This window comes from Carcharhinus amblyrhynchos, unplaced genomic scaffold (assembly GCF_965287045.1).
Source record: "Carcharhinus amblyrhynchos unplaced genomic scaffold, sCarAmb.v2.hapA chromosome_1170, whole genome shotgun sequence".
In the NCBI taxonomy this organism is placed as follows: domain Eukaryota; kingdom Metazoa; phylum Chordata; class Chondrichthyes; order Carcharhiniformes; family Carcharhinidae; genus Carcharhinus; species Carcharhinus amblyrhynchos.
Window position 1 is genome coordinate 1 of NW_027650910.1, and position 24,110 is coordinate 24,110.

At 54.5% G+C, this 24,110-nt stretch overlaps 1 protein-coding gene across 1 annotated transcript in view; it reads left to right on the plus strand.

Moving 5' to 3' along the window:
* Positions 1-13: 13 nt before the first annotated feature.
* LOC145340583 (phosphatidylinositol 4,5-bisphosphate 3-kinase catalytic subunit alpha isoform-like) overlaps positions 14-24,110 on the plus strand; it is a gene marked incomplete at its 3' end in the record, with an annotated part of 33,623 nt that continues 9,526 nt past the window's right edge. The window contains 12 exon segments of the mRNA XM_080185051.1: positions 14-241; positions 243-257; positions 2,510-2,672; positions 4,018-4,026; positions 4,029-4,193; positions 4,196-4,222; positions 8,360-8,610; positions 9,405-9,650; positions 13,584-13,669; positions 15,397-15,502; positions 18,220-18,372; positions 21,624-21,758. Of these exon segments, the coding sequence (XP_080041177.1) occupies positions 68-241; positions 243-257; positions 2,510-2,672; positions 4,018-4,026; positions 4,029-4,193; positions 4,196-4,222; positions 8,360-8,610; positions 9,405-9,650; positions 13,584-13,669; positions 15,397-15,502; positions 18,220-18,372; positions 21,624-21,758 (1,530 nt within the window).

Genomic DNA, 24,110 nt, shown 5'->3' on the forward strand with positions numbered 1-24,110 from the left:
AGCTTGAGCAAGAGGGACTTTGACCGAGGAGGCCTCCTCCCCCACTACGCCCGCCCTCGGCCCCAGGATGCCGCCTCGGCCGTCCTCAGGGGAGCTATGGGGTCTCCACCTCATGCCCCCCCGCATCCTGGTGGACTGCTGCCTGCCCAACGGGATGATCGTGACGCTGGAGTGCTTGCGCGAGGCCACGCTGATCAGCATCAAGCACGAACTCTTCCGAGAATCCCGCAAGTACCCGCTTTTTCCACCTCCTGCAGGTACGTCACTCCTCTCGGGACGGGTGGGTGGGGGAGGGGAGGGGGGCTACGTCTCACTCGTGCGCCCTCGGACCCTGCGGGGCAGCGGCATTCAGACAGCCGAATGGGCCTCCACGGTGTGGCACGGCGGGTTAGCACTGCCCCCTCACCGCGCCAGGGACCCAGGTCCCACTCCCGGCTCGGCTCACTGTCTTGTGCGGACACGTTCTCCCCGTGTCTGCGTGGGTTTCCTCCGGGTGCCCCGGTTTCCTCCCACCCTCCGAAACGTGTATCTGAGGGGCGCATTGGCCGCGCAAAATTGCCCCTTGGTATCTCAAGGTGTGTGGGTTAGGTGGGTGTGTGGAGTCACAGGGATAGGGCCTGGGTAACCTACACATCTTTGGACGCTGAGGGGCCATTTGGCATGGCCAATCCGCCTAACCTACACATCCTACACATCCCTTCCGTTCCTCTTTGGGCATCGCAGAGGCTGGGGTGCATTATAGACCCCGATAATCACATTATGATTTGATGTTTTAGGGTTCCTTTGTGCTTCTGTTCTGTTTGGGCTGTCCCCCCTTCTTTTGGGGGAGCTGCCCCTTTTACTTTATCCCTGCGTTATTTGAGTTGGCTTATTTGGTTTGCCCTAAGAGAGGCCTAACCTGCACACCTTTCGGACGCACAGGGGCAATTATCACGGCCAAACCCCCTAACCTACACATCTTCCAGACTGTGGCAGGAACCCGGAGCACCCGGAGGAAACCCACGCAGACACGGGGAGAACGTGCAAACTCCGCACAGACAGTGACCCAACCGGGAATCGAACCCAGTCCCCGGCGCTGTGAGGCAGCAGTGCTAACCACTGCGCCACCGTGCTGTCCAGAATGGCCACACAAATGTGCTGCCAGTGACCAGCTGGGCAGCAGCCCTGTGCCCCATTGAATACAGGAGTTGGGATGACTTGTTGAAGTTGTACAAGACATTGGGAAGGCCACACTTGGAATACTGTGTTCAGTTCTGGTCACCCTATTATAGAAAGGATATTATTAAACTAGAAGAGAGCAGTAAAGATTTACTAGGATGCTACCGGGACTTGATGGATTGAGTTATAAGGAGGGCTGGATAGACTGGGACTTTTTTCTCTGGAGTGTAGGAGGCTGAGGGGTGATCTTATAGAGGTCTATAAAATAACGAGGGGTGTAGACCAGCGAGATAGTCAAGATCTTTTCCCAAAGGTAGGGGAGTCTAAAACTAGAGGGCAGAGGTTTAAGGTGAGAGGGAGAGATACAAAAGGGTCCAGAGGGGCAATTTTTTCACACAGAGGGTGGTGAGTGTCTGGAACGAGCTGCCAGAGGCAGTAGTAGAGGTGGGTACAATTTTGTCTTTTAGAAAGCATTTAGATACTTACATTTCTATTCCTGGGGTTGGGGAGGCATGGGTTTAAGGTGCGAGGGGCAAGGTTTTAAAGTAGATGTACGAGGCAAGTTTTTTACACAGAGGGTGGCAGATGCCTGGAACTCGCTGCCGGGGGAGGTAGTGGAAGCAGATACGATAGTGAGTTTTAAGGGGTGTCTTTGACAAATACATGAATAGGATGGGAATAGAGGGATATGGTCCCTGGAAGGGTAGGGGGTTTTAGTTCAGTGGGGCAGCAGGGTTAGAGGGGCTGAAGGGCCTGTTCCTGTGCTGTAATTTTCTTTGTTCTGTGTTCACGTGGATATAGAAACCCATGGGTGCAGAAGGAGACCCTTCGGCCCATCGAGTCTGCACCGAACACAATCCCACCCAGGCCCTACCCCCCCATATCCCTATATATTTTACCACTAATCCTCTACCTACACATCCCTGGACACTAAGGGACACTAATTTCTTAACACGGCCAACGCACCCTAACCCGCACATCTTTGGGCTGTGGGAGGAAACCGGAGCAACCAGAGGAAACCCACGCAGACACGTGGAGAATGTGCAACCTCCACACAGACAAGCGACCCGAGCCGGGAACCGAACCCGGGACCCTGGGGCTGTGAGGCAGCAGTGCTAACCCACCATGCCGCCCGGGTAGGATGGGTACAGAAGGATATGGGCCAAACGCGGGCGACTGGACGAGCTCAGTGGTTAAAAGAAAAGGGGCGGCATGGACAAGTTGGGCCGAAGGGCCTGTTTCCGTGCTGTGAACCTTCTATGGTCTTTAACGTACCGACTTGGAGCGACCGGATCAGTTATTGTCATTCGCCGCTCAAAACGTCTGTTCTCCCGTCTCCTTCCCCCTGCAGGATGAGTCCTCGTATATCTTTGTGGGGGTGACACAGGAGGCAGAGAGGGAAGAGTTCTACGACGAGACCAGACGGCTGTGCGACTTGAGGCTGTTCCAACCTCTGCTGAAGGTGATCGAACCAGTGGGGAACCGGGAGGAGAAAATCCTCAACCGGGAGATAGGTGAGGCGGACACGGCAGATCCCACCCCACCTCCTGTCTGCCCTCGCCCCAAACTACACACCGCCCACTCGCCCTCACACCCAAAATACAGATCCACTCCCCCCCTTCCCCCTCCCCTGTCTCCCCTCCCCCAACACCCAAACTACAGACCACCCTCCCCTTCTCCTCCCTATCCTCTGTCCCACCTCCCCCCTCACCCAACACCCAAACTACAGACCACCCTTTCCCCTCCCCTTCTCCTCCCTATCCTCTGTCCCCCTTCCTCCCCGCCCTTCCCCAACACTCAAACTACAGACCACCCTTTCCCCTCCCCTTCTCCTCCCTGTTCTCTGTCCCACCTCCTGCCCCCCCCCCCCCGACTCACCCAACACCCAAACTGCAGACCACCCTCCCCCCTCCCCTTCTCCTCCCTGTCCCTCTCCCCACCCCCCCGCTCTCACCCAACACCCAAACTACAGACCGTCCTTCCCCCCCCCAAACCCACCCAAACTATATGTATTGGGATACAGTGAAAAGTATTGTTTCTTGCGCACCATACAGACAAAGCATACCGTTCATAGAGTACATAGCAGAGAAGGATTTGATTTATTATTGTCACATGTATTGGGATACAGTGAAAAGTATTGCTTCTTGCGCACTATACAGATAAAGCATACCATTCATAGAGAAGGAAAGCAGAGAGTGCAGAATGCAGTGTTACAGTCATAGCGAGGGTGTAGAGAAAGATCAACTTAATGCGAGGTGGGTCCATTCAAAAGTCTGACGGCAGCAGGGAAGAAGCTGTTCTTGAGTCGGTCGGTACGGGACCTCAGACTTTTGTATCTTTTCCCCCGACGGAAGAAGGTGGGAGAGAGAATGTCCGGGGTGTGTGGGGGGGGTCCTTGATTATGCCGGCTGCTTTTCCCCGAGGCAGCGGGAAGTGTAGACGAGTCAATGGGTGGGAGGCTGGTTTGTGTGATGGATTGGGCTACATTCACCACCCTTTTGTAGTTCCTTGCGCTCTTGGTTAGATTTCCTTCCCGAAAGTGGACGTTAGGGAACCAGAGAAGTTTTTCCGACAATGGGTCACCCAGTAGATAATTTTTATTGAATTCAATTCCACCATCCACCATGGCGGGGATTCGAACCCGGGTCCCCCAGAACATTAGCTGAGTTTCTGGATTAATAGGCTGACGATAATACCACTCGGCCCATCGCCTCCCCTCACTCAAGGCAACATGATTCTCCAGCGACCCCGCAGCAGACCCAAGCGAGTTATTGTGGGGTGAAAGCTGATGGCAGGGGCTGAGTGAAAGCACCCCGTAACCGTCTCCCCCTCGATTTTTTTCCCCCCCACCGACCCCAGGCTTTGCGATCGAATGCCAATCTGTGAATTCGAGTTGGTGAAGGACTCGGAAGTTCAGGATTTCCGCCGCAACATTCTGAGCGTCTGCAAAGAGGCCGTGGAACTGAGAGACGCCAATGGCCCCAGAGCCAGTCCTGTATGTCTACCCCCCAACGTGGAGTCTACAGCCGACCTGCCCAACATATCTACAATAAACTGGATAAAGGTGAGCGGGACTCGGGCACGTGTGTGTGAAGGGGCATGGGTGAGTGTGAGTGTGTGAGAGGGTATGTGAAGGGCATGTGAGTGTGTGTGAAGGAGGTGTGTGTCTGTGTGTGTGTGAAGGGGGTGTGGGGGTGTGTGTGCGAAGGAGGTGTGTGTGTGTGTTTGTGTGTGTGTGTGTCAGTGTGTCAGTGTGTGTGTGGGGGGTGTGTGTGTGTGAAGGGGTGTGTGGGGATGTGTGAAGGGGCATGTGTGACAGTATGTGTGACAAGGGGTGTGTGTGTATGAAGGAGCGCGTGCGCATGTGTGTGTGTGAAGGGGCATGTGTGTATGTGTGTGACCGTGTTTGACTATATGTGTGTGTGAAGGGGCGCGCATACGTGTGTGTGTGTGGACTGTGTGTTTGACTGTGTGTGTGTGACTGTGTGTTTGCCTATATGTGTGTGTGTGTGAAGGGGCGCGCGCGTGCATGTGTGTGTGTGTTTGACCGTGTGTTTGACTGTATTGTGTGTGGGGGTGTGTGTGACTGTGTGTGTGTGTGACTATATGTGTGTGTGAAGGGGCACGCATGTGTGTGAGGGGCGCGTGCACGTGTGTGTGTGTGTGTGTGTTGACTGTGTTTGACTATATGTGTGTGTGTGAAGGGGCGCGCATGTGTGTGAAGGGGTGTGCGCACATGTGTGTGTGAGACTGTGTGTTTGACTATATGTGTGTGTGTGAAGGGGCACATGTGTGAAGGGGCGCACGTACGTGTGTGTGTGTGACTGTGTGTTTGACTGTATGTGTGTGTGTGTGACTGTGTGTGTGTGACTATATGTGTGTGTGTGACTACATGTGTGAGTGTGAAGGGGCGCGCGCATGTGTGACTGTGTTTGACTATATGTGTGTGTGTGAAGGGGCGCGCATGTGTGTAAAGGGGCGTGCGCACATGTGAAGAGGCGTGCGCACGTGTGTGTATGTGTGACTGTGTTTGACTATATGTGTGTGTGAAGGGGCACGTGTGTGTGAAGGGGCGCGCATGTGTGTGAGGGGCGCGCGCACGTGTGTGTGTGTGTTTGACTATATGTGTGTGTGTGAAGGGGCGTGCATCTGTGTGAAGGGGCGTGCGCACATGTGAAGAGGCACGCACACGTGTGTGTGACTGTGTTTGACTTTATGTGTGTGTGTGAAGGGGCGTGCGTACATGTGTGTGTGTGTGTGACTGTGCGTTTGACTGTATGTGTGTGTGTGACTATATGTGGGTGTGTGAAGGGGCGCGCGCACATGTGTGTGAGTGTGAGACTGTGTGTTTGACTATGTGTGTGAAGGGGCGCGTGTGTGTGAAGGGGCGCGCGCACGTGTGTGTGTGACTGTGTGTTTGACTGTATGTGTGTGTGAAGGGGCACGCGTGCGTGTGTGAAGGGGCATGTGTGTGTGTGTGTGACTGTGTGTGTATGTGTGTGAAGGGGCGTGCATGTGTGTGTGTGTGTGACTGTGTGTTTGACTATATGTGTGTGTGTGTGAAGGGGCGTGCGCACATGTGAAGGGGCATGCGCACATATGAAGGGGCGCGCGCAAGTGTGTGTGTGTGTGACTATGTGTTTGACTATATGTCTGTGTGTGAAGGGGCACGCGTGTGTGAAGGGGCGCGCGTACGTGTGTGTGTTTGACTGTACGTGTGTGTGACTACATGTGTGTGCGTGTGACTATGTGTGTGTGACCGTGTGTGTGTGTGTGACTATATGTGTGTGTGTGTGTGAGACTATATGTGGGTGTGTGAAGGAGCACGCGCACACATGTGTGTGTGAGACTGTGTGTTTGACTATATGTGTGTGTGTGAAGGGGCGCGCGTGTGTGTGAAGGGGCATGCGCACATGTGTGTGTGTGTGTGTGTGTTTGACTGTGTGTGTGTGAAGGGGCGCGCGTGTGTGTGAAGGGGTGTGTGTGTGTGAAGGGGCGCGCGCACGTGTGTGTGTATGTGTGACTGTGTGTTTGACTATATGTGTGTGTGTGTGAAGGGGCGCACGTGTGTGTGAAGGGGCACGCGTACGTGTGTGTGTGTGTGACTGTGTGTGACTATGTGTGTGTGTGTGACTATGTGTGTGTGTGTGACTATGTGTGTGTGTGTGTGTGACTATGTGTGTGTGTGTGTGACTATGTGTGTGTGTGTGTGACTATGTGTGTGTGTGTGTGACTATGTGTGTGTGACTGTGTGTGTGTGACTGTGTGTGTGTGTGTGACTATATGTGGGTGTGTGAAGGGGCATGCGTGTGTGTGAAGGGGCGCGCGTACGTGTGTGTGTGTGTGACTGTGTTTGACTGTATGTGTGTGTGTGACTATGTGTGTGTGTGTGACTGTGTGTGTGTGACTATATGTGTGTGTGTGACTATATGTGTGTGTGTGACTATATGTGTGTGTGTGACTATATGTGTGTGTGTGTGACTATATGTGTGTGTGTGACTATATGTGTGTGTGTGTGACTATATGTGTGTGTGTGACTGTGTGTGTGTGTGTGTGACTATATGTGTGTGTGTGTGACTGTGTGTGTGTGACTATATGTGTGTGTGTGTGACTATATGTGTGTGTGTGACTATATGTGTGTGTGTGACTGTATGTGTGTGTGTGTGACTATATGTGTGTGTGTGACTATATGTGTGTGTGTGTGTGTGTGACTATATGTGTGTGTGTGACTATATGTGTGTGTGTGACTATATGTGTGTGTGTGACTATGTGTGTGTGTGTGTGACTATGTGTGTGTGTGTGTGACTATGTGTGTGTGTGTGTGTGTGTGTGACTATATGTGTGTGTGTGTGACTATATGTGTGTGTGTGACTATGTGTGTGTGTGTGTGACTATATGTGTGTGTGTGACTGTGTGTGTGTGTGTGTGTGTGTGTGACTATGTGTGTGTGTGTGTGACTATGTGTGTGTGTGTGTGACTATATGTGTGTGTGTGTGACTATGTGTGTGTGTGTGTGACTATATGTGTGTGTGTGACTGTGTGTGTGTGTGTGTGTGTGTGTGTGACTATGTGTGTGTGTGTGTGACTATGTGTGTGTGTGTGTGACTATATGTGTGTGTGTGTGACTATGTGTGTGTGTGTGTGTGAAGGGGCGCGCGCGCGCGCGTGTGGACACATATGTGGAGAATCTCTATTCCGATGGGTTGTGAGTCTTTGGAACTCTCTCCCTGAGAGAATGTCTCCCAGGCAAAGCAAGATAGATCCTTGATAGACAAGGGGGTGAAAGGCGATGGCGGGGGGGTGTCAGCAGGAACGTGGGGCTGAGGTTCCAATCAGAGCAGCCCTGATCTTATTGAATGGGGGAGCAGTCCAGAGGGGCCGAATGGTCTTACCCCCTCCCCCCCCAATCGGTATGAGAACCTTTCCATCGCTCCAACTGGGCTAACGGCAGCGTGGAGAGCTCATTTGAGAGTGGGTTTGGGGAGGGGGGCTGAATGGCCACCTGCACTGCTGTGTGAAGCCATCCTAAACGATTCAAATATCCAAAATCTAATTTGGCCCGGAGGGGTGGGGTGGGCGACCGATTCCCAAACTGGTCATGGGTTCAAAATCAGAAGAGATAGGAGCAGAATTAGGCCATTCGGCCCATCCAGCCTGCTCCGCCATGCCTGATACGTTTCTCCACCCCGTTCTCGCCTCTTCCCTGTAACCTTTGACGCCCCCCCCCTTATTAATCAGGAACCTCTCTATCTCTGTCTTAAAGACACTCGGTGACCCGGCCTCCTCTGCGGTTCCACAGATTCCCCACTGGAGAAATTTAAAGGATCGTCCCTTTAGCCTGAGGTTGTGCCCTCTGGTTCTAGTTTTTCCCACTCGTGGAAACATCCTCTCCACGTCCGCTCTATCCAGGGCCTCGCAGTATCCTGTAAGTTTCAATAAGATCCCCCCCTCATCCTTCTAAACTCCATCGAGTACAGACCCAGAGTCCTCAACCGTTCCTCATACGACAAGCTCTTCATTCCAGGGATCGTTCTTGGTCAACCTCCTCTGGACCCTTTCCAAGGCCGGCACGTCCTTCCTTCCTTTAGGTACAGGACCCAAAAGGCTGAGTTGTGACGTTATTTTTGAGTTTTGACTTTGTTTGACTCCCGCTTCATCCCCCCCCACCCCCCTCACACCCCCCCCCCCCCCCCGTTCACAGGTCGCATCATTGTTACCATCTGGGTGATCGTCTCACCAACCAATGACAAGCAGAAGTACACCCTGAAGATCCCCCATGACTACATGCCCGAGCAGGTGATCGCCGAGGCCATTCGCAAGAAGACGCGGAGCATGCACCTGTCCCTGGAGCAGCTCAAACTCTGTGTCCAAGAATACCAGGGCAAGTACATCCTCAAGGTGTGCGGCTGCGATGAGTACCTGCTGGAGAAGTACCCCATCAGCCAGTACAAGGTAAGCACCCACCCTGTGTCTAAAGATCTGCAGGTTGGGTGGATTGGCCATGATAAATTACCCCTTAGTGTCCAAAGATGTGCAGGTTAGGGGATTGGCCATGCTAAATTACCCCTTAGTGTCCAAAGATGAGCAGGTTAGGTGGATTGGCCATGCTAAATTACCCCTTAGTGTCCAAAGATGTGTAGGTTAGGTGGATTGGCCATGCTAAATTGACCCTTAGTGTCCAAAGATGTGTAGGTTAGGTGGATTGGCCATGCTAAATTGACCCTTAGTGTCCAAAGATATTTTTCAAAATATTCATTCATGGGACATGGGTGTTGCTGTCTGAGCCAGCATTTATTGATGTGGAGATGCCGGCGTTGGACTGGGGTAAACACAGTAAAAAGTCTGACAATACCAGATTTAAGTCCAACCGATTTATTTGATAGTAGGTTAGGTGGATTGGCCATGCTAAATTGTCCCTTAGTATCCAAAGTGTGTGGGTTAGATGGATGGGCCATGCTAAATTGCCCTTTAGTGTATAAGATGTGCAGGTGAGGTGGATTGGCCATGCTAAATTGCCCCTTAGTGTCGGGGGGGGCTAGCTAGGGTAAATACATGGGATTATGGGGATAGGGCCTGATTGGGAGATGGGCTGAATGGCCTCTGCGCTGTCGGGATGATCAGTAGAGAAGCCCAGTCTCCATTGGTTCCCCCTGCCGGTTCTGGGTTCCCGCTGGTCAATCCTGCAATTAGCGATGTCCGAGGATTAACGCTCTCTCTTTTTGACCTCTGACCTCCCCCCCCCACAGTACATCAGGAGCTGCATCATGATTGGCCGCTTGCCCCACCTGATGTTGATGTCCAAGGAGAGCCTTTACAGCCAGTTGCCGGCGAACACCTTCGTCATGCCCTCCTACGCCCGCCGCATCTCCACCGCCACCTCCTACATGAACGGTGAGGTGCCCGCCAAGTCCCTGTGGTCCTTCAACAACCTCCTGCGCATCAAGATCCTCTGTGCCACCTACGTGAACGTCAACATCCGGGACATCGACAAGGTAAGCGGCAGCCGGGGGGTGTGGGGGGGGGGGATCGGCAGGGGATGGCGAAGGGCCTCTTGCTGTTCTCCAGGCCCCTTCCCCCAACTCCGCTGCGTCCCTGCCATCCCCCGGGCAACCAACTACCAATGCCACCCTACCTCATCAGATCAAGCAGCAGAGTTAGGCCTCTCGGCCCATCGCGTCCGCCATTCGATCGTGGCTGTTGTGCCCCTCATCCCCTTTATCCTGCCCTCTCCTGCTCCTATCTTATCGATTCCCTTCCTAACCTTATATATTTCTTTAAGATCTGCCCCCCCCCATCCCCAACCATTCTTCTGGATTCTAATGAGTGTAGCCCCAGCCTCTCCTCATAAGGCAACCCTCTCTACTCCTACTTAAATTCACTCACTATCCACCGCACTCGGGGGGAGCGAATTCCACAGGTCCACAACCTTTTGGGAGAAGAAGTTTCTCCTCAACTTTGAATTTGCTGCGCCTTATCCTAAGCGTATGACCTCTCCGTCCTAGAACGTCCCACCAGCGGAAGCATCCATTCCACGCCTACTTTATCCAGACCTTTTATCACCTTGTATCCCTCAATTTGATCTCCCTCTCCTTCTCTCCTAAATGCAGAAGAGCGTAGGCCCAAACTGTTCAATTTCCCTTCAACCGACAAACCCCTCATCTCTGGAATCAATCGGACAAACCTCCACTGAACTTGTCTCCAAGGCCGCTACATTTTTCTGCAAATAAAGGGGACAAAAACTGTCCACGATACTACCTCAACCGCGCCAACCGCTGAAGCCCCCATCCGTACCTCATAAGAACTCGGAGCAGGAGTAGGCCATCTGGCCCCTCAAGTCTGCGGCACGGTGGCACAGTGGGTTGGCACAGTGGGTTAGCACTGCTGCCTCAGAGCGTCAGGGACCCGGGTTCGATTCCCGGCTCGGGTCACCATCTGTGTGGAGTCCGCACATTCTCCCCACGTCTGCGTGGGTTTCCTCCGGTTTCCTTTCACAGTCCAAAGATGTGCAGGTTAGGTGGATTGGCCATGCTAAATTGCCCCTTAGTGTCCAAAGATGTGCAGGTTAGGTGGATTGGCCATGCTAAATTGCCCCTTAGTGTCCAAAGATGTGCGGGTTAGGTGGATTGGCCATGCTAAATTGCCCCTTAGTGTCCAAAGATGTGCAGGTTAGGTGGATTGGCCATGCTAAATTGCCCCTTAGTGTCCAAAGATGTGCAGGTTAGGTGGATTGGCCATGCTAAATTGCCCCTTAGTGTCCAAAGATGTGCGGGTTAGGTGGATTGGCCATGCTAAATTGCCCCTTAGTCTCCAAAGATGTGCGGGTTAGGTGGATTGGCCATGCTAAATTGTCTGTTAGTGTCCAAACATGTGTAGTTTAGCGGGGATTAAATACACCCAGGCAGAGGGTGGGATGCTCTTTTGGGGTGTCAGTACAGACCTGATGAGCTGAATGGCCTCCTTCTGCACTGTTGGGATTTAATCTTCCTCTAATAAAGGAATGACGTTAGTCCTTCTGACCTGGGGTGGGACTCCGAGCGTGGCTGTGGAAGAACAAGACTTCCAGACCTGCTGCATTGTATCGGGTCTCCGCGACTGGGGTACCTGAAGAACAAAGTACAGTCCAGCATGGGAACAGGCCCTTCGGCCCTTCAAGCCTGTGCCGATCATTCTGCCCTAACTGAACTTATAAAAAAAACCCTCTGCCCTTACTCGGTCCATATCCCTCTATCCCCTCCCTATTCATGTTTCCATCCAGGTGCCTCTGAAATGTTGCGACCATGCCTGTTTCCCTCACCTCCTCTGGCAGCGCGTTTCCAGGCACCCACCACTCTCTGCGTAAAAAAAAACTCCCCCCGCGCATCTCCCTCAAACTATTCCCCTCCCTCTCGCCTGTCACCTGTGCCCCCTTGTACTTCCCCCACCCTGGGGAAAAAGCCCCTGACTCTCCACCCTCCATCATTTTGTAGACCTCTATCAGGTCTCCCCCTCAGCCTCTGTCTTTCCGTTGACAACGGTCTTAAGTTTTTCCAACCTCTCCTCATAGCCAACACCCTCGAGACCAGGCAACGTCCCGGTGAACCTTCTTTGCGCTCTCTCCAAAGCTTCCACCTCCTTCTGGTAGGGTGGCGACCAGAACCCCACACACAATAGTCCCAGCTGCGTCCTAACCATAGCTGTAACATGATGTCCCAACTCAATGCCCTGACCGATGAGGGCAAACGTGCCTTGTGCTTTCTTAATCACCTTGGCCGCCTGTGGTGCCACTCTCAGGGAACTGTGGACCTGTACGCCCAGATCCCTCTGTATGTTAATGTTCCTGAGGGTTCTGCCATTTACAGTATCATTCTCACCAAAATTTGACCCTGCATGTGTCTGGATTAAACTCCCAAGTGCCATTTGTGTGCCCAGGTCTCCACTCCGTCTCTATCCTGTTGAGTTTTCTGATAATCCCCCAGCACCATCTGCCAATCTTTGTGTCATCGGCAAACTTACCACCCGCATTTTCCTCCAAATCATTTCTATCTACGACAAACGGCAGCGCTGATCTTTGCGGAGCACCACCAGATCTCCATTCTTAAAGGCCACCGATACCCTCTCTCTTCTACGACCAAGATGTGGCGTTGGACGAGGGTGGGCAAAGTAAGAAGTCTCACCACACCGGGTTAGAGTCCAACAGGTTTATTTGGAATCATGAGCTTGCGGAGCATCGCTCCTTCGTCAGGTGAGCGGAGGTTAGTTCACAAACAGGGTGTATATAGACAGAGACATGATGGGATCTTGGGTTGATGTTAGACTACCTGTAATCCCCACCTTGGGGCAGCACGGTGGCCCAGTGTTTAGCACTGCTGCCTCACAGCGCCAGGGACCCGGGTTCGATTCCCGGCCTCGGGTCACTGTCTGTGCGGAGTCTGCACGTTCTCCCCGTGTCCGTGTGGGTTTCCTCCGGGTGCTCCGGTTTCCTCCCACAGTCCGAAAGACCGGTTAGGGTGCATTGGCCGTGCTAAATTCTCCCTCAGTGTTACCCGAACAGGTGCCGGAGTGTGGCGACGAGGGGAATTTCACAGTAACTTCATTGCGGTGTTAATGTCAGCCTGACTTGTGACTGGAACATAGAAACCCTACAGTGCAGAAACAGGCCCTTCGGCCCATCGAGTCTGCACCGACCACAATCCCACCCAGGCCCTATCCCCATATCCCTACACATTTTACCCGCTAATCCCTCTAACCTACGCATCCCAGGACAGTAAGGGGCAATCTTAACACGGCCAATCCACCTGACCCGCACATCTTTGGACTGTGGGAGGAAACCGGAGCACCCGGAGGAAACCCACGCGGACACGGGGAGAATGTGCAAACTCCGCACAGACAGCGACCCGAGCCGGGAATCGAACCCAGGACCCTGGAGCTGTGAAGCAGCAGCAGCGCTAACCCACTGTGCCACCGTGCCGCCTGACTAACAAATAAACTTTAAACTGGGTTTGCAAAATCTTACGAACTGTCCGGGTTTGAGACCATTCACACCTCTTTAACCTGTGCTTATCGCTCTCTCCACTCGCACTGTCTGTACCTGTAAAGACTCACATTCCCACCACTCTTCGCACTCCAATCTGTAATAATCTTGCAATTGTGCCTCTGTCTGTATATGCCCTGTTTGTGAACCCAACTCTCCGCTCACCTGATGAAGGAGCGGCGCTCCAAAAGCTCGTGATTCCAAACAAACCTGTTGGACTCTGACCTGGTGTTGTGAGACCTCTTTCTACAGCCAAGCCCCTCGTGTATCCACCTAGCCAGGCCCACCCCGCGTGATTTTAGGTTTTGTACCAGTCAAATAAAAGCTCACGTCTGTCGCCCGCCTAGTTTGTGCCGTGCGCCTCGTGGGAGTCACGCGATGTGTGAGTCTGTCATGTTTTCCTTGCTGCCCTCAGATTTACGTGAGGACGGGGATCTATCACGGAGGGGAACCACTGTGTGACAACGTCAACACTCAGAGAGTACCTTGTTCGAATCCACGGTGAGTTACTGCACCAGGCGGGAGGCCGTTCTGTCCATTGTACCTCTGCTAGCCCTTTGAAGGGGCGATCCAATCAATTATCGAGCACCATTCTTTCTTTAAGGCAATGTAATCAATAAGGGAATCATCATGAGACCTAGGAGCAGGAGTAGGCCATCTACTCCTGGAGCCTGCTCCGCCATTCAATAAGATCATGGCTGATCTTTCTGCGGACTCAGTTCCGCTTACCCTTACTTTATTTATCTATTTGGGGGACACGGGCCTCGCTGGCTGGGCCAGCATTTATTGCCCATCCCTAGTTGCCCCTTGGAGGGGCAGTTGAGAGTCAACCACATTGGCTGTGGCTCTGGAGTCACATGTAGGCCAGACCGGGGTAAGGACGGCAGATTTCCTTCCCGAAAGGGAACCAGATGGGTTTTTCCGACAACGGGTCATCAGTAGATTCTTAATTCCGGAGTTTTTTTTAACTTAATTCAAATTCCACCATTTGCCGTGGCGGGATTCGATCCCGGGTCCCCCAGAACATTCGCTGAGCTTCTGGATTATTAGTCTACGATAGTACCACTAGGCCATCGCCTCCAGGGGCAGCACAGTGGGTTAGCATTGCTGCCTTCACAGCGCCAGGGACCCAGGTCCAATTCCCTGAACATCTTTGGTCACGCAAACACGGGGAGAACATGCAAACTCCACACAGACAGTGACCCAAGGCCAGAATCGAACCCAGGTCGCTGTGAGGCAGCAGTGGGAACCACTGTGCGGTTAAGAGTCAACCATATTGCTATGTCTCTGGAGTCACATGTAGGCCAGTCCGGGTAAGGATGGCAGATTGGCTGTGTTAAATTGCCCCTTAGTATCCAAAGATGTGAAGGTTAGGTGGATTGGCCATGTTAAATTGCCCCTTAGTGTCCAAAGATGTGTAGGTTAGGTGGATTGGCCATGCTAAATTGCCCCTTAGTGTCCAAAGATGTGCAGGTTAGGTGGATTGGCCATGTTAAATTGCCCCTTAGTGTCCAAAGATGTGTAGGTTAGGTGGATTGGCCATGCTAAATTGCCCCTTAGTGTCCAAAGATGTTTAGGTTAGGTGGATTGGCCATGCTAAATTGTCCCTTAGTGTCCAAAGATGTGCAGGTTAGGTGGATTGGCCATGCTAAATTCCCTGTTAGTGGATTGTAGGTTAGGTGGATTGGCCGTGCTAAATTGCCCCTTGGTGTAGGTTAGATGAATTAGCATGGTAAAAAGGTGGGGATACAGGGATAGGATCACGGTAAGTTGCGCTGTTGGAGGGTTGGTGCAGACTCGATGGGCTGAATGGCCTGTTTCCCCACTGTCGACAGTCTATGATAGTGTGAAGAACAGGTGACCTGTCACTGAGCAGATGGGAGCAGATACCTGGGGAACGCCACCATCCGCAGATTCCCCTCTAGGTGACCTAGATATGGCGGACTGCATTGCTTGATGAAGGGGTGTGTAGCTTCCAGGATGTGAGTGGGTTTTGGGACCTTTCCGGATTTGGGGATGAGGAGAAGGGGTTCGGGGCCTGCGGAGCTTGACGTTATCAGTGTTGGTGTCTCAGTCCTCCTGTCAGGTGTCCATCGCTGTGTCCGTCCCTCGGGGGAGTGGGGGGGGGAAACGAGGCGGAGGTGGGGAGGGTGGAATCTTTGCCTGGGGCACTGTTGACCGCTTTTGTACGTGTTTCTGTTTCTCCCTTCTGGCTGGTTTCTTCCCAGATGGAACGAATGGCTCTCCTACGATATCTACCTCATTGACATCCCACGGGCAGCACGCCTCTGTCTCTCCATCTGCTCCGTCAAGGGAAGGAAAGGGGCCAAAGAGGTAGGAACCGCGGGGAATTGGGGACGAGGCTTCCTGCCAGTGTAGACGCACCAAGACTGAGCAGGCAAGCGAAGTGTGCCGGGTAAATTGTACACCACCCACCCCCTCCCACACTACGTGCAGTGGGCACCCCCACTGTGGACACAATTTGGTTGGCACGAACAGGGCGGCACGGTGGGTTAGCACAGCTGCCTCACCACACCAGGGACCCAGGTTCGATTCCCGGTGGCACAGTGGGTTAGCACTGCTGTCTCACAGCGCCAGGGACCCGGGTTCGATTCCCGGTGGCACAGTGGGTTAGCACTGCTGTCTCACAGCGCCAGGGACCCGGGTTTGATTCCCGGTGGCACACAGTGGGTTAGCACTGCTGTGTCTCAGCGCCAGGGACCCGGGTTTGATTCCCGGTGGCACAGTGGGTTAGCACTGCTGTCTCACAGCGCCAGGGTCCCAGGTTCGATTCCCGGTGGCACAGTGGGTTAGCATTGCTGTCTCACAGCACCAGAGACCCGGGTTTGATACCCGGTGGCACACAGTGGGTTAGCACTGCTGCCTCACAGCGCCAGGGACCCGGGTTCGATTCCCGGTGGGCACACAGTGGGTTAGCACTGCTGTCTCACAGCGCCAGGGACCCGGGTTCGATTCCCGGTGGCACAGTGGGTTAGCACTGCTGCCTCACAGTGCCAGGGACCCGGGTTCGATTCCCGGTGGGCACACAGTGGGTTAGCACTGCTGTCTCACAGCGCCAGGGACCCGGGTTCGATTCCCGGTGGCACAGTGGGTTAGCACTGCTGCCTCACAGCGCCAGGGACCCGGGTTCGATTCCCGGTGGCACAGTGGGTTAGCACTGCTGCCTCACAGTGCCAGGGACCCGGGTTCGATTCCCGGTGGCACAGTGGGTTAGCACTGCTGTCCCACAGCGCCAGGGACCCGGGTTTGATTCCCGGTGGGCACACAGTGGGTTAGCACTGCTGTCCCACAGCGCCAGGGACCCGGGTTCGATTCCCAGTGGCACAGTGGGTTAGCACTGCTGCCTCACAGCGCCAGGGACCCGGGTTCGATTCCCGGTGACACACAGTGGGTTAGCACTGCTGTCTCACAGCGCCAGGGACCCGGGTTCGATTCCCGGTGGCACAGTGGGTTAGCACTGCTGTCTCACAGCGCCAGGGACCCGGGTTCGATTCCCGGTGGCACAGTGGGTTAGCACTGCTGCCTCACAGCGCCAGGGACCCGGGTTCGATTCCCGGTGACACACAGTGGGTTAGCACTGCTGCCTCACAGCGCCAGGGACCCGGGTTCGATTCCCGGGGGCACACAGTGGGTTAGCACTGCTGTCTCACAGCGCCAGGGACCCGGGTTCGATTCCCGGTGGCACACAGTGGGTTAGCACTGCTGTCTCACAGCGCCAGGGACCCGGGTTCGATTCCCAGTGGCACAGTGGGTTAGCACTGCTGTCTCACAGCGCCAGGGACCCGGGTTCGATTCCCGGTGGCACAGTGGGTTAGCACTGCTGTCCCACAGCGCCAGGGACCCGGGTTCGATTCCCAGTGGCACAGTGGGTTAGCACTGCTGTCCCACAGCGCCAGGGACCCGGGTTCGATTCCCAGTGGCACAGTGGGTTAGCACTGCTGCCTCACAGCGCCAGGGACCCGGGTTCGATTCCTGGCTTGGGTCACTGTCTGTGTGGAGTCTGCACGTTCTCCCCGTGTCTGCATGGGTTTCCTCCCACAGTCCAAAGATGTGCCGGTTAGGTGGATTGGTCATGTTAAATTACCCCTCAGTGTTAGGGGGGATTAGCAGTGTGAGGTTATGAGAATCGGGATTGTGGTTGGTGCAGACTTGATGGGCTGAATGGCCACCTTCTGCACTGCAGAGACTCTACACTCAAACCTGTCTGACATTTCTTCACAAGATAACCCGCCCGTTCTCGGTGTGAGTTACTGAACTGCTTGTAACCTGTAAACATCTTTCCTGCACTCAGTAAATTTTCAGTTGCGGTGGACAGGCGGGACGGGGTAATTCCACCTTTTATGCCCCAGACTGCGATCCTTCAATCTAACCAGCGTTAGAGGGATCATTAATCTTGTTAATGCCCCCTCTTTCCCCCCTCTCTCTCTGTTCCCCCCACCTCTCTGTCTCCCCCCCTCTATATCTCTCTGTTTCCCCCCCCCGTCTTCCCCCCTCTCTCTCTCTGTCTCCCCGCCCCTCTCTGTTCACCCCTCTTTCTCTCTCTCTCCCCCTCTCTCTCTTTGTGTGTGTGTGTCTCTCTCTCTGTCTTTCCCTCTTTCCCTCTTTCTCTCCCTCTCTCTGTCTCTCCCTCTCTCTGTCTCTCCCTCTCTCTGACTTTCCCTTTCTCTCTCTCTGTCTTTCCCTCTTTCTCTCCGTCTTTCCTCTTCCCTCTCTCTCTCTCTCTCTCTGTCTTTCCCTCCCTCTCTCTGTCTTTCCCTCTCCCTCCCTCTCTCTGTCTGCCTCTCCCTCCCTCTCTCTCTGCCTCTCCCTCCCTCTCTGTCTGCCTCTCCCTCCCTCTCTCTCTGCCTCTCCCTCCTTCTCTCTCTGCCTCTCCCTCCCTCCCTCTCTGCCTCTCCCTCCCTCCCTCTCTCTCTCTCTCTTTCCGTGTGTTTCTCTTTGTCTCTCTCACTCTTCCTGCCTGTCTCTCTCTCTCTTCTTACCTCTCTCTCCCTCTCTATCTCTGCCTCTCTCTCTCTCTGTGTCTCTCACAGGAGCACTGCCCATTGGCCTGGGGGAATGTGAACCTGTTTGATTACATGGATAACCTGGTGTCGGGCAAGATGGCGCTGAACCTTTGGCCGGTGCCCCATGGTCTGGAGGATCTGCTGAACCCCATCGGTGTAACGGGGTCTAACCCCAACAAGGTGAGGCGGGCATTCCCCTCGGGGCCTGTTGGTGCCAATATTACCTCCCCCGTCCACCCCCTTCCTCACCTCGCGTACGATCGCTTGTGGGCCCTGTTGCCAGGGAGATTCAGGCCTTCCGCTATAAAGAGAGAATGTTCATTTTAATATTTCCCCATCGCTGTCTCTGAACACTTTTATGATGAATTAGTTGCAAAAGGGTGGCACAGTGGGTTAGCACTGCTGTCTCACAGCGCCAGGGACCCGGGTTCGATTCCCAGTGGCACACAGTGGGTTAGCACTGCTGCCTCACAGCGCCAGGGACCCGGGTTCAATTCCCGGTGGCACAGTGGGTTAGCACTGCTGCCTCACAGCGCCAGGGACCCGGGTTCAATTCCCGGTGGCACAGTGGGTTAGCACTGCTGCCTCACACCGCCAGGGACCCGGGTTCGATTCCCGGTGGCACAGTGGGTTAGCACTGCTGTCTCACAGCGCCAGGGACCCGGGTTCGATTCCCGGTGGCACAGTGGGTTAGCACTGCAGTCTCACAACGCCAGGGACCCGGGTTCGATTCCCGGTGGCACAGTGGGTTAGCACTGCAGTCTCACAACGCCAGGGACCCGGGTTCGATTCCCGGTGGCACAGTGGGTTAGCACTGCTGCCTCACAGCGCCAGGGACCCGGGTTCAATTCCCGGTGGCACAGTGGGTTAGCACTGCTGTCTCACAGCGCCAGGGACCCGGGTTCGATTCCCGGTGGCACAGTGGGTTAGCACTGCAGTCTCACAACGCCAGGGACCCGGGTTCGATTCCCGGTGGCACAGTGGGTTAGCACTGCAGTCTCACAACGCCAGGGACCCGGGTTCGATTCCCGGTGGCACAGTGGGTTAGCACTGCTGCCTCACAGCGCCAGGGACCCGGGTTCAATTCCCGGTGGCACAGTGGGTTAGCACTGCTGTCTCACAGCGCCAGGGACCCGGGTTTGATTCCCGGTGGCAGCACAGTGGGTTAGCACTGCTGTCTCACAGTGCCAGGGACCCGGGTTCGATTCCCAGTGGCACAGTGGGTTAGCACTGCTGCCTCACAGCGCCAGGGACCCGGGTTCGATTCCTGGTGACACACAGTGGGTTAGCACTGCTGTCTCACAGCGCCAGGGGCCCGGGTTTGATTCCTGGTGGGCACAGTGGGTTAGCACTGCTGTCTCACAGTGCCAGGGACCCAGGTTCGATTCCCGGTGGCACAGTGGGTTAGCACTGCTGTCTCACAGTGCCAGGGGCCCGGGTTTGATTCCCAGTGGCACACAGTGGGTTAGCACTGCTGCCTCACAGTGCCAGGGACCCAGGTTCGATTCCCGGTGGCACAGTGGGTTAGCACTGCTGTCTCACAGTGCCAGGGGCCCGGGTTTGATTCCTGGTGGGCACAGTGGGTTAGCACTGCTGCCTCACACCGCCAGGGACCCGGGTTCGATTCCAGCATCGGGTCACTGTCTGTGTGGAGTCTGCACATTCTCCTCGTGTCTACGTGGGTTTCCTCCGGGTGCTCCAGTTTCCTCCCACAGTCCGAAAGACGTGCTGGTTAGGGTGCAGTGGCCGTGCCAAATTCTCCCTCAGTGTTACCCGAACGGGAGTGTGGCAGCTTGGGGAGTTTCACAGTAACTTCATTGCAGTGTTAATGCAAGCTGACTAATGACAGTCATATAAAAATGTAAAAACTTAAGGTACTTTCTGTGGGAGTGAATTCAACACAGTCACTGTTTGTTGGGTGAAAAAATGTCTCCTCATCTCCGTTCTAAGCTGTGTATGCTCAGACCCCCCCCCCTGGTTCTGGACTCCCTCACCATCAGGAACATTCTTTCTGAATCTACTCTGTCTCACCCTGTTGGAATTTTATGGGTTTTCTGGGAAAAACACCCCCCCTTCATTTTAGATCCAAATAAATAATTGTCTAACGATGTGCAGGTTAGGTGGATTGGCCATGCTAAATTGCCCCTTAATGGAAAGTTTATTTATTGGTATCACAAGTTGGCTGACATTAACACTGCAATGAAGTTACTGTGAAACTCCCCTAGTCACCACACTCCTGTTCAGGGTAACACTGAGGGAGAATTTAGCACGGCCACTGCACCCTCACCAGCACGTCTTTCACACTGTGGGAGGTGTAGGCTCAACGGGCTCTTCCTGCACAGTAAGGATTCTGTGAGTTGGGGAGAGTCATTGAGTGTCTTTAAGACAGAGACAGAGATAGAGAGGTTCCTGATTAATGAGGGGATCAGGGATTACGGGGAAAAGGCAGGAGAATGGGGATGAGAAAAATATCAGCCATGATTGAATGGTGGAACAGACTTGGGGGAGGGGAAGGGTGAGGGTGAGGTTGGTGAGGAGGGGAAGGGTGAGGTTGGTGAGGAGGGGAAGGGTGAGGTTGGTGAGGAGGGGAAGGGTGAGGTTGGGGGGGAGGGGAAGGGTGAGGTTGGGGGGAGGGTGAGGGTGAGGTTGGGGGGGAGGGTGAGGGTGAGGTTGGGGGGGGAGGGTGAGGGTGAGGTTGGGGGGGGAAGGTGAAGGGTGAGGTTGGGGGGGGGAGGGGTGAGGGTGAGGTTGGGGGGGAGGGTGAGGGTGAGGTTGGGGGGGGAGGGTGAGGGTGAGGTTGGGGGGGGAGGGTGAGGGTGAGGTTGGGGGGGGAGGGTGAGGGTGAGGTTGGGGGGGGAGGGTGAGGGTGAGGTTGGGGGGGGAGGGTGGGGGTGAGGTTGAGGTTGGGGGGGAGGGTGAGGTTGGGGTTGGGGGGGAGGGTGAGGTTGGGGTTGGGGGGGAGGGTGAGGTTGGGGTTGGGGGGGAGGGTGAGGTTGGGGTTGGGGGGAGGGTGAGGTTGAGGTTGGGGTTGGGGGTGAGGGTGAGGTTGGGGTTGGGGGTGAGGTTGGGGTTGGGGGTGGGGTTGGGGGTGAGGGTGAGGTTGGGGTTGGGGTTGGGGGGGAGGGTGAGGTTGGGGTTGGGGTTGGGGGGGAGGGTGAGGTTGGGGTTGGGGTTGGGGGGGAGGGTGAGGTTGGGGTTGGGGGGGAGGGTGATTGAGGTTGGGGGGGGGGAGGGTGAGATTGAGGTTGGGGGGGAGGTGGAGGGAGGGTGTGGGTGAGGAGGTGGTAGTTTTGGCCAGTGTGAGTTGGTATTCAGAGGCGTGCTGTGTCCTTGCTGCTGACCGTGTGTCTGTTTCTGGTTCGGTTTCTCTCTCTCTCTCTCTCTCTCTCTCTCCCCCCCCCCCCCCCCCCCCCCCCCCCCCCCAAATCCAGGAAACCCCCTGCCTGGAGCTGGAGTTTAACTGGTTCAGCAACTCCGTCAAGTTCCCCGACGCAGCGGAGATCGAGGAACATGCCAACTGGAGCATGTCCAGGGAACTGGGCTTCAACTACTGCCTGGTGGGGCTGGTAAGTGCGGCCGGCAGGGAGACGGGGTGGGGGACAGTGGGGCATCTCGTGTGGATGGGAATTGGAGCTGGGATTGGGGGGTGGGGGGGGGGGGGCAGGATGGAGATTGTCTTGGGGGGGGTAGGGGGAACGTGGGAGAGGCCCGGCTCACTGGCCAGTTGATGTAAAGTAAGCCTCCTCTCTTTTGAGGGTTAGCATGGTGGTCAGCACGGCTGCTTCACAGCGCCAGGGACACGGGTTCGATCCCCGGCTTGGGTCACTGTCTGTGCGGAGTCTGCATGTTCTCCCCGTGTCTGCGTGGTTTCCTCCCACAGTCCAAAGATGTGTAGGTGAGGTTGATTGGCAGTGCTAAATTGCCCCTTAGTGTCCAAAGGTGTGCAGATTAGATGGTTTGGCCATGCTAAATTGCCCCTTAGTGTCCTGAGATGTGTAGGTTAGAGGGATGAGTGGGAAAATGTATAGGGATAGGGCCTGGGTGGGATTGTGGTCGGTGCAGACTCAGTGGGCCAAATGGCCTCCTTCTGAACTGTAGGGTTTACTATGGATTGTGGGTGGCACAGTGGGTTAGCACTACTGCCTCACAGCGCCAGGGACCTGGGTTCGATTCCCGGCCCCAGTCACTGTCTGTGTGGAGTCTGCAAGTTATCCCCATGTCTGCGTGGGTTTCCTCCGGGTGCTCCGGTTTCCTCCCACAGTCCGAAAAATGTGCAGGTTAAGGAGTCATAGAGAGTTACTGTTACAAGATTGAAAGACATTCAGATAGGTAGAGTCATAGATTTACAGCATGGAACAGGCCCTTCGGCCCAACTTGTCCATGCTGTTAAGCTAATCCCAGTTGCCTGCGTTAGGCCCATATCTCTCTCTACCCATCTTACCCATGTAACTGTCTAAACGCTTTTTAAAAGACAAAATTGTACCCACCTCTACTACTACTACCTCTGGCAGCTCGTTCCAGACACTCACCACCCTCTGTGTGGAAAAAATTGCCCCCTCTGGACCCTTTTGTATCTCCCCCCTCTCACCCTTAAACCTCTGCCCTCTAGTTTTAGACTCCCCTACCTTTGGGAAAAGATATTGACTATCTAGCTGATCTACACCCCTCATTATTTTATAGATCTCTATAAGATCACCCCTCAGCCTCCTACGCTCCAGAGAAAAAAGCCCCAGCCTCTTCCTTATAACTCAATCCATCAAGTCCCGGTAGCATCCTAGTAAATGTTTTCTGCACTCTTTCTAGTTTAGTAATATCCTTTCTATAATAGGGTGACCAGAACTGTACACAGTATTCCAAGTGTGGCCTTACCAATGTCTTGTACAACTTCAACAAGACGTCCCAACTCCTGTATCCAATGTTCTGGTTCGTTAGGGCGCATTGGCCGTGCTAAATTCTCCCTCGGTGTTACCCGAACAGGTGCCGGAGTGTGGCGACTAGGGGGATTTTCACAGTAACTTCATTGCGGTGTTAATGTAAACCTTACTTGAGACACTAATAAATAAAATTTAAGGCCTCGAGTCAATTTTAAACTAGGACGTGGTCTTGCGTTTGTCTCGCTCCGGTCACGACCTCTGGGTGGAATGAATGGCTTTGCAGCCACTGGGGTGGTTCCCTTTCTTTTTGAACTGTGTTTCAGGAGGAAATTGGTGCTGCCAGTTTGTGCACAGAAAGATCCCACAAGGATGGGAGAAAAGGGGCGACTCACCGGCCCCCCCCCCGGGGGGGAGGAAATCCAGAAAGGATGGGGGCATATAATCTTAAAATTATCCATGGGTGGATCACACACAGCTCAAGTGCAGGAAAACTCTCTCCCATTGCTCCCCGTCCAACCCGTCAATAGCGGTTAACATATGATGTTGTTTGGGGCTTTCGGGACTGAACCCAACACGTTTAGTTGCTTTAGCTATCGAGGGATATGGAGTGAAAGCACAAGAATGGAATTGGGGTGCAGCCACGGTTTAATTGAGTGGTGGCGGAACAGGCCAGAGGGGCTGAGTGGCCTCCTTCCTGTTCCCGTTAATGAATGGTTCAAGGGGGCCGAATGGTCTCCTTATCGGCCCCTGTTACTGGATTGAGAAGGGCTGAATGGCCTCCACCTGGTCATGTTACTAGCTCGAGGGGGCCGAATGGCCTCCTCTGTTGGTGACCCGAGTTACTGGATTGAGAGCAGTGGAATGGTCTCCCTCCTGTACCTGTTACTAGCTTGAGAGGGGTTGAATGGCCTACTCCTGTTCCTGTGTCAGGAGCTTGAGAGGGGCTGAATGGCTGCATCCTGGTCCCCAGTTACTGGATTGAGAGGGGCTGAATGGCCTCCAACTGGTCCTGTATGACTAGCTCGAGAGGGACTGGATGGCTGC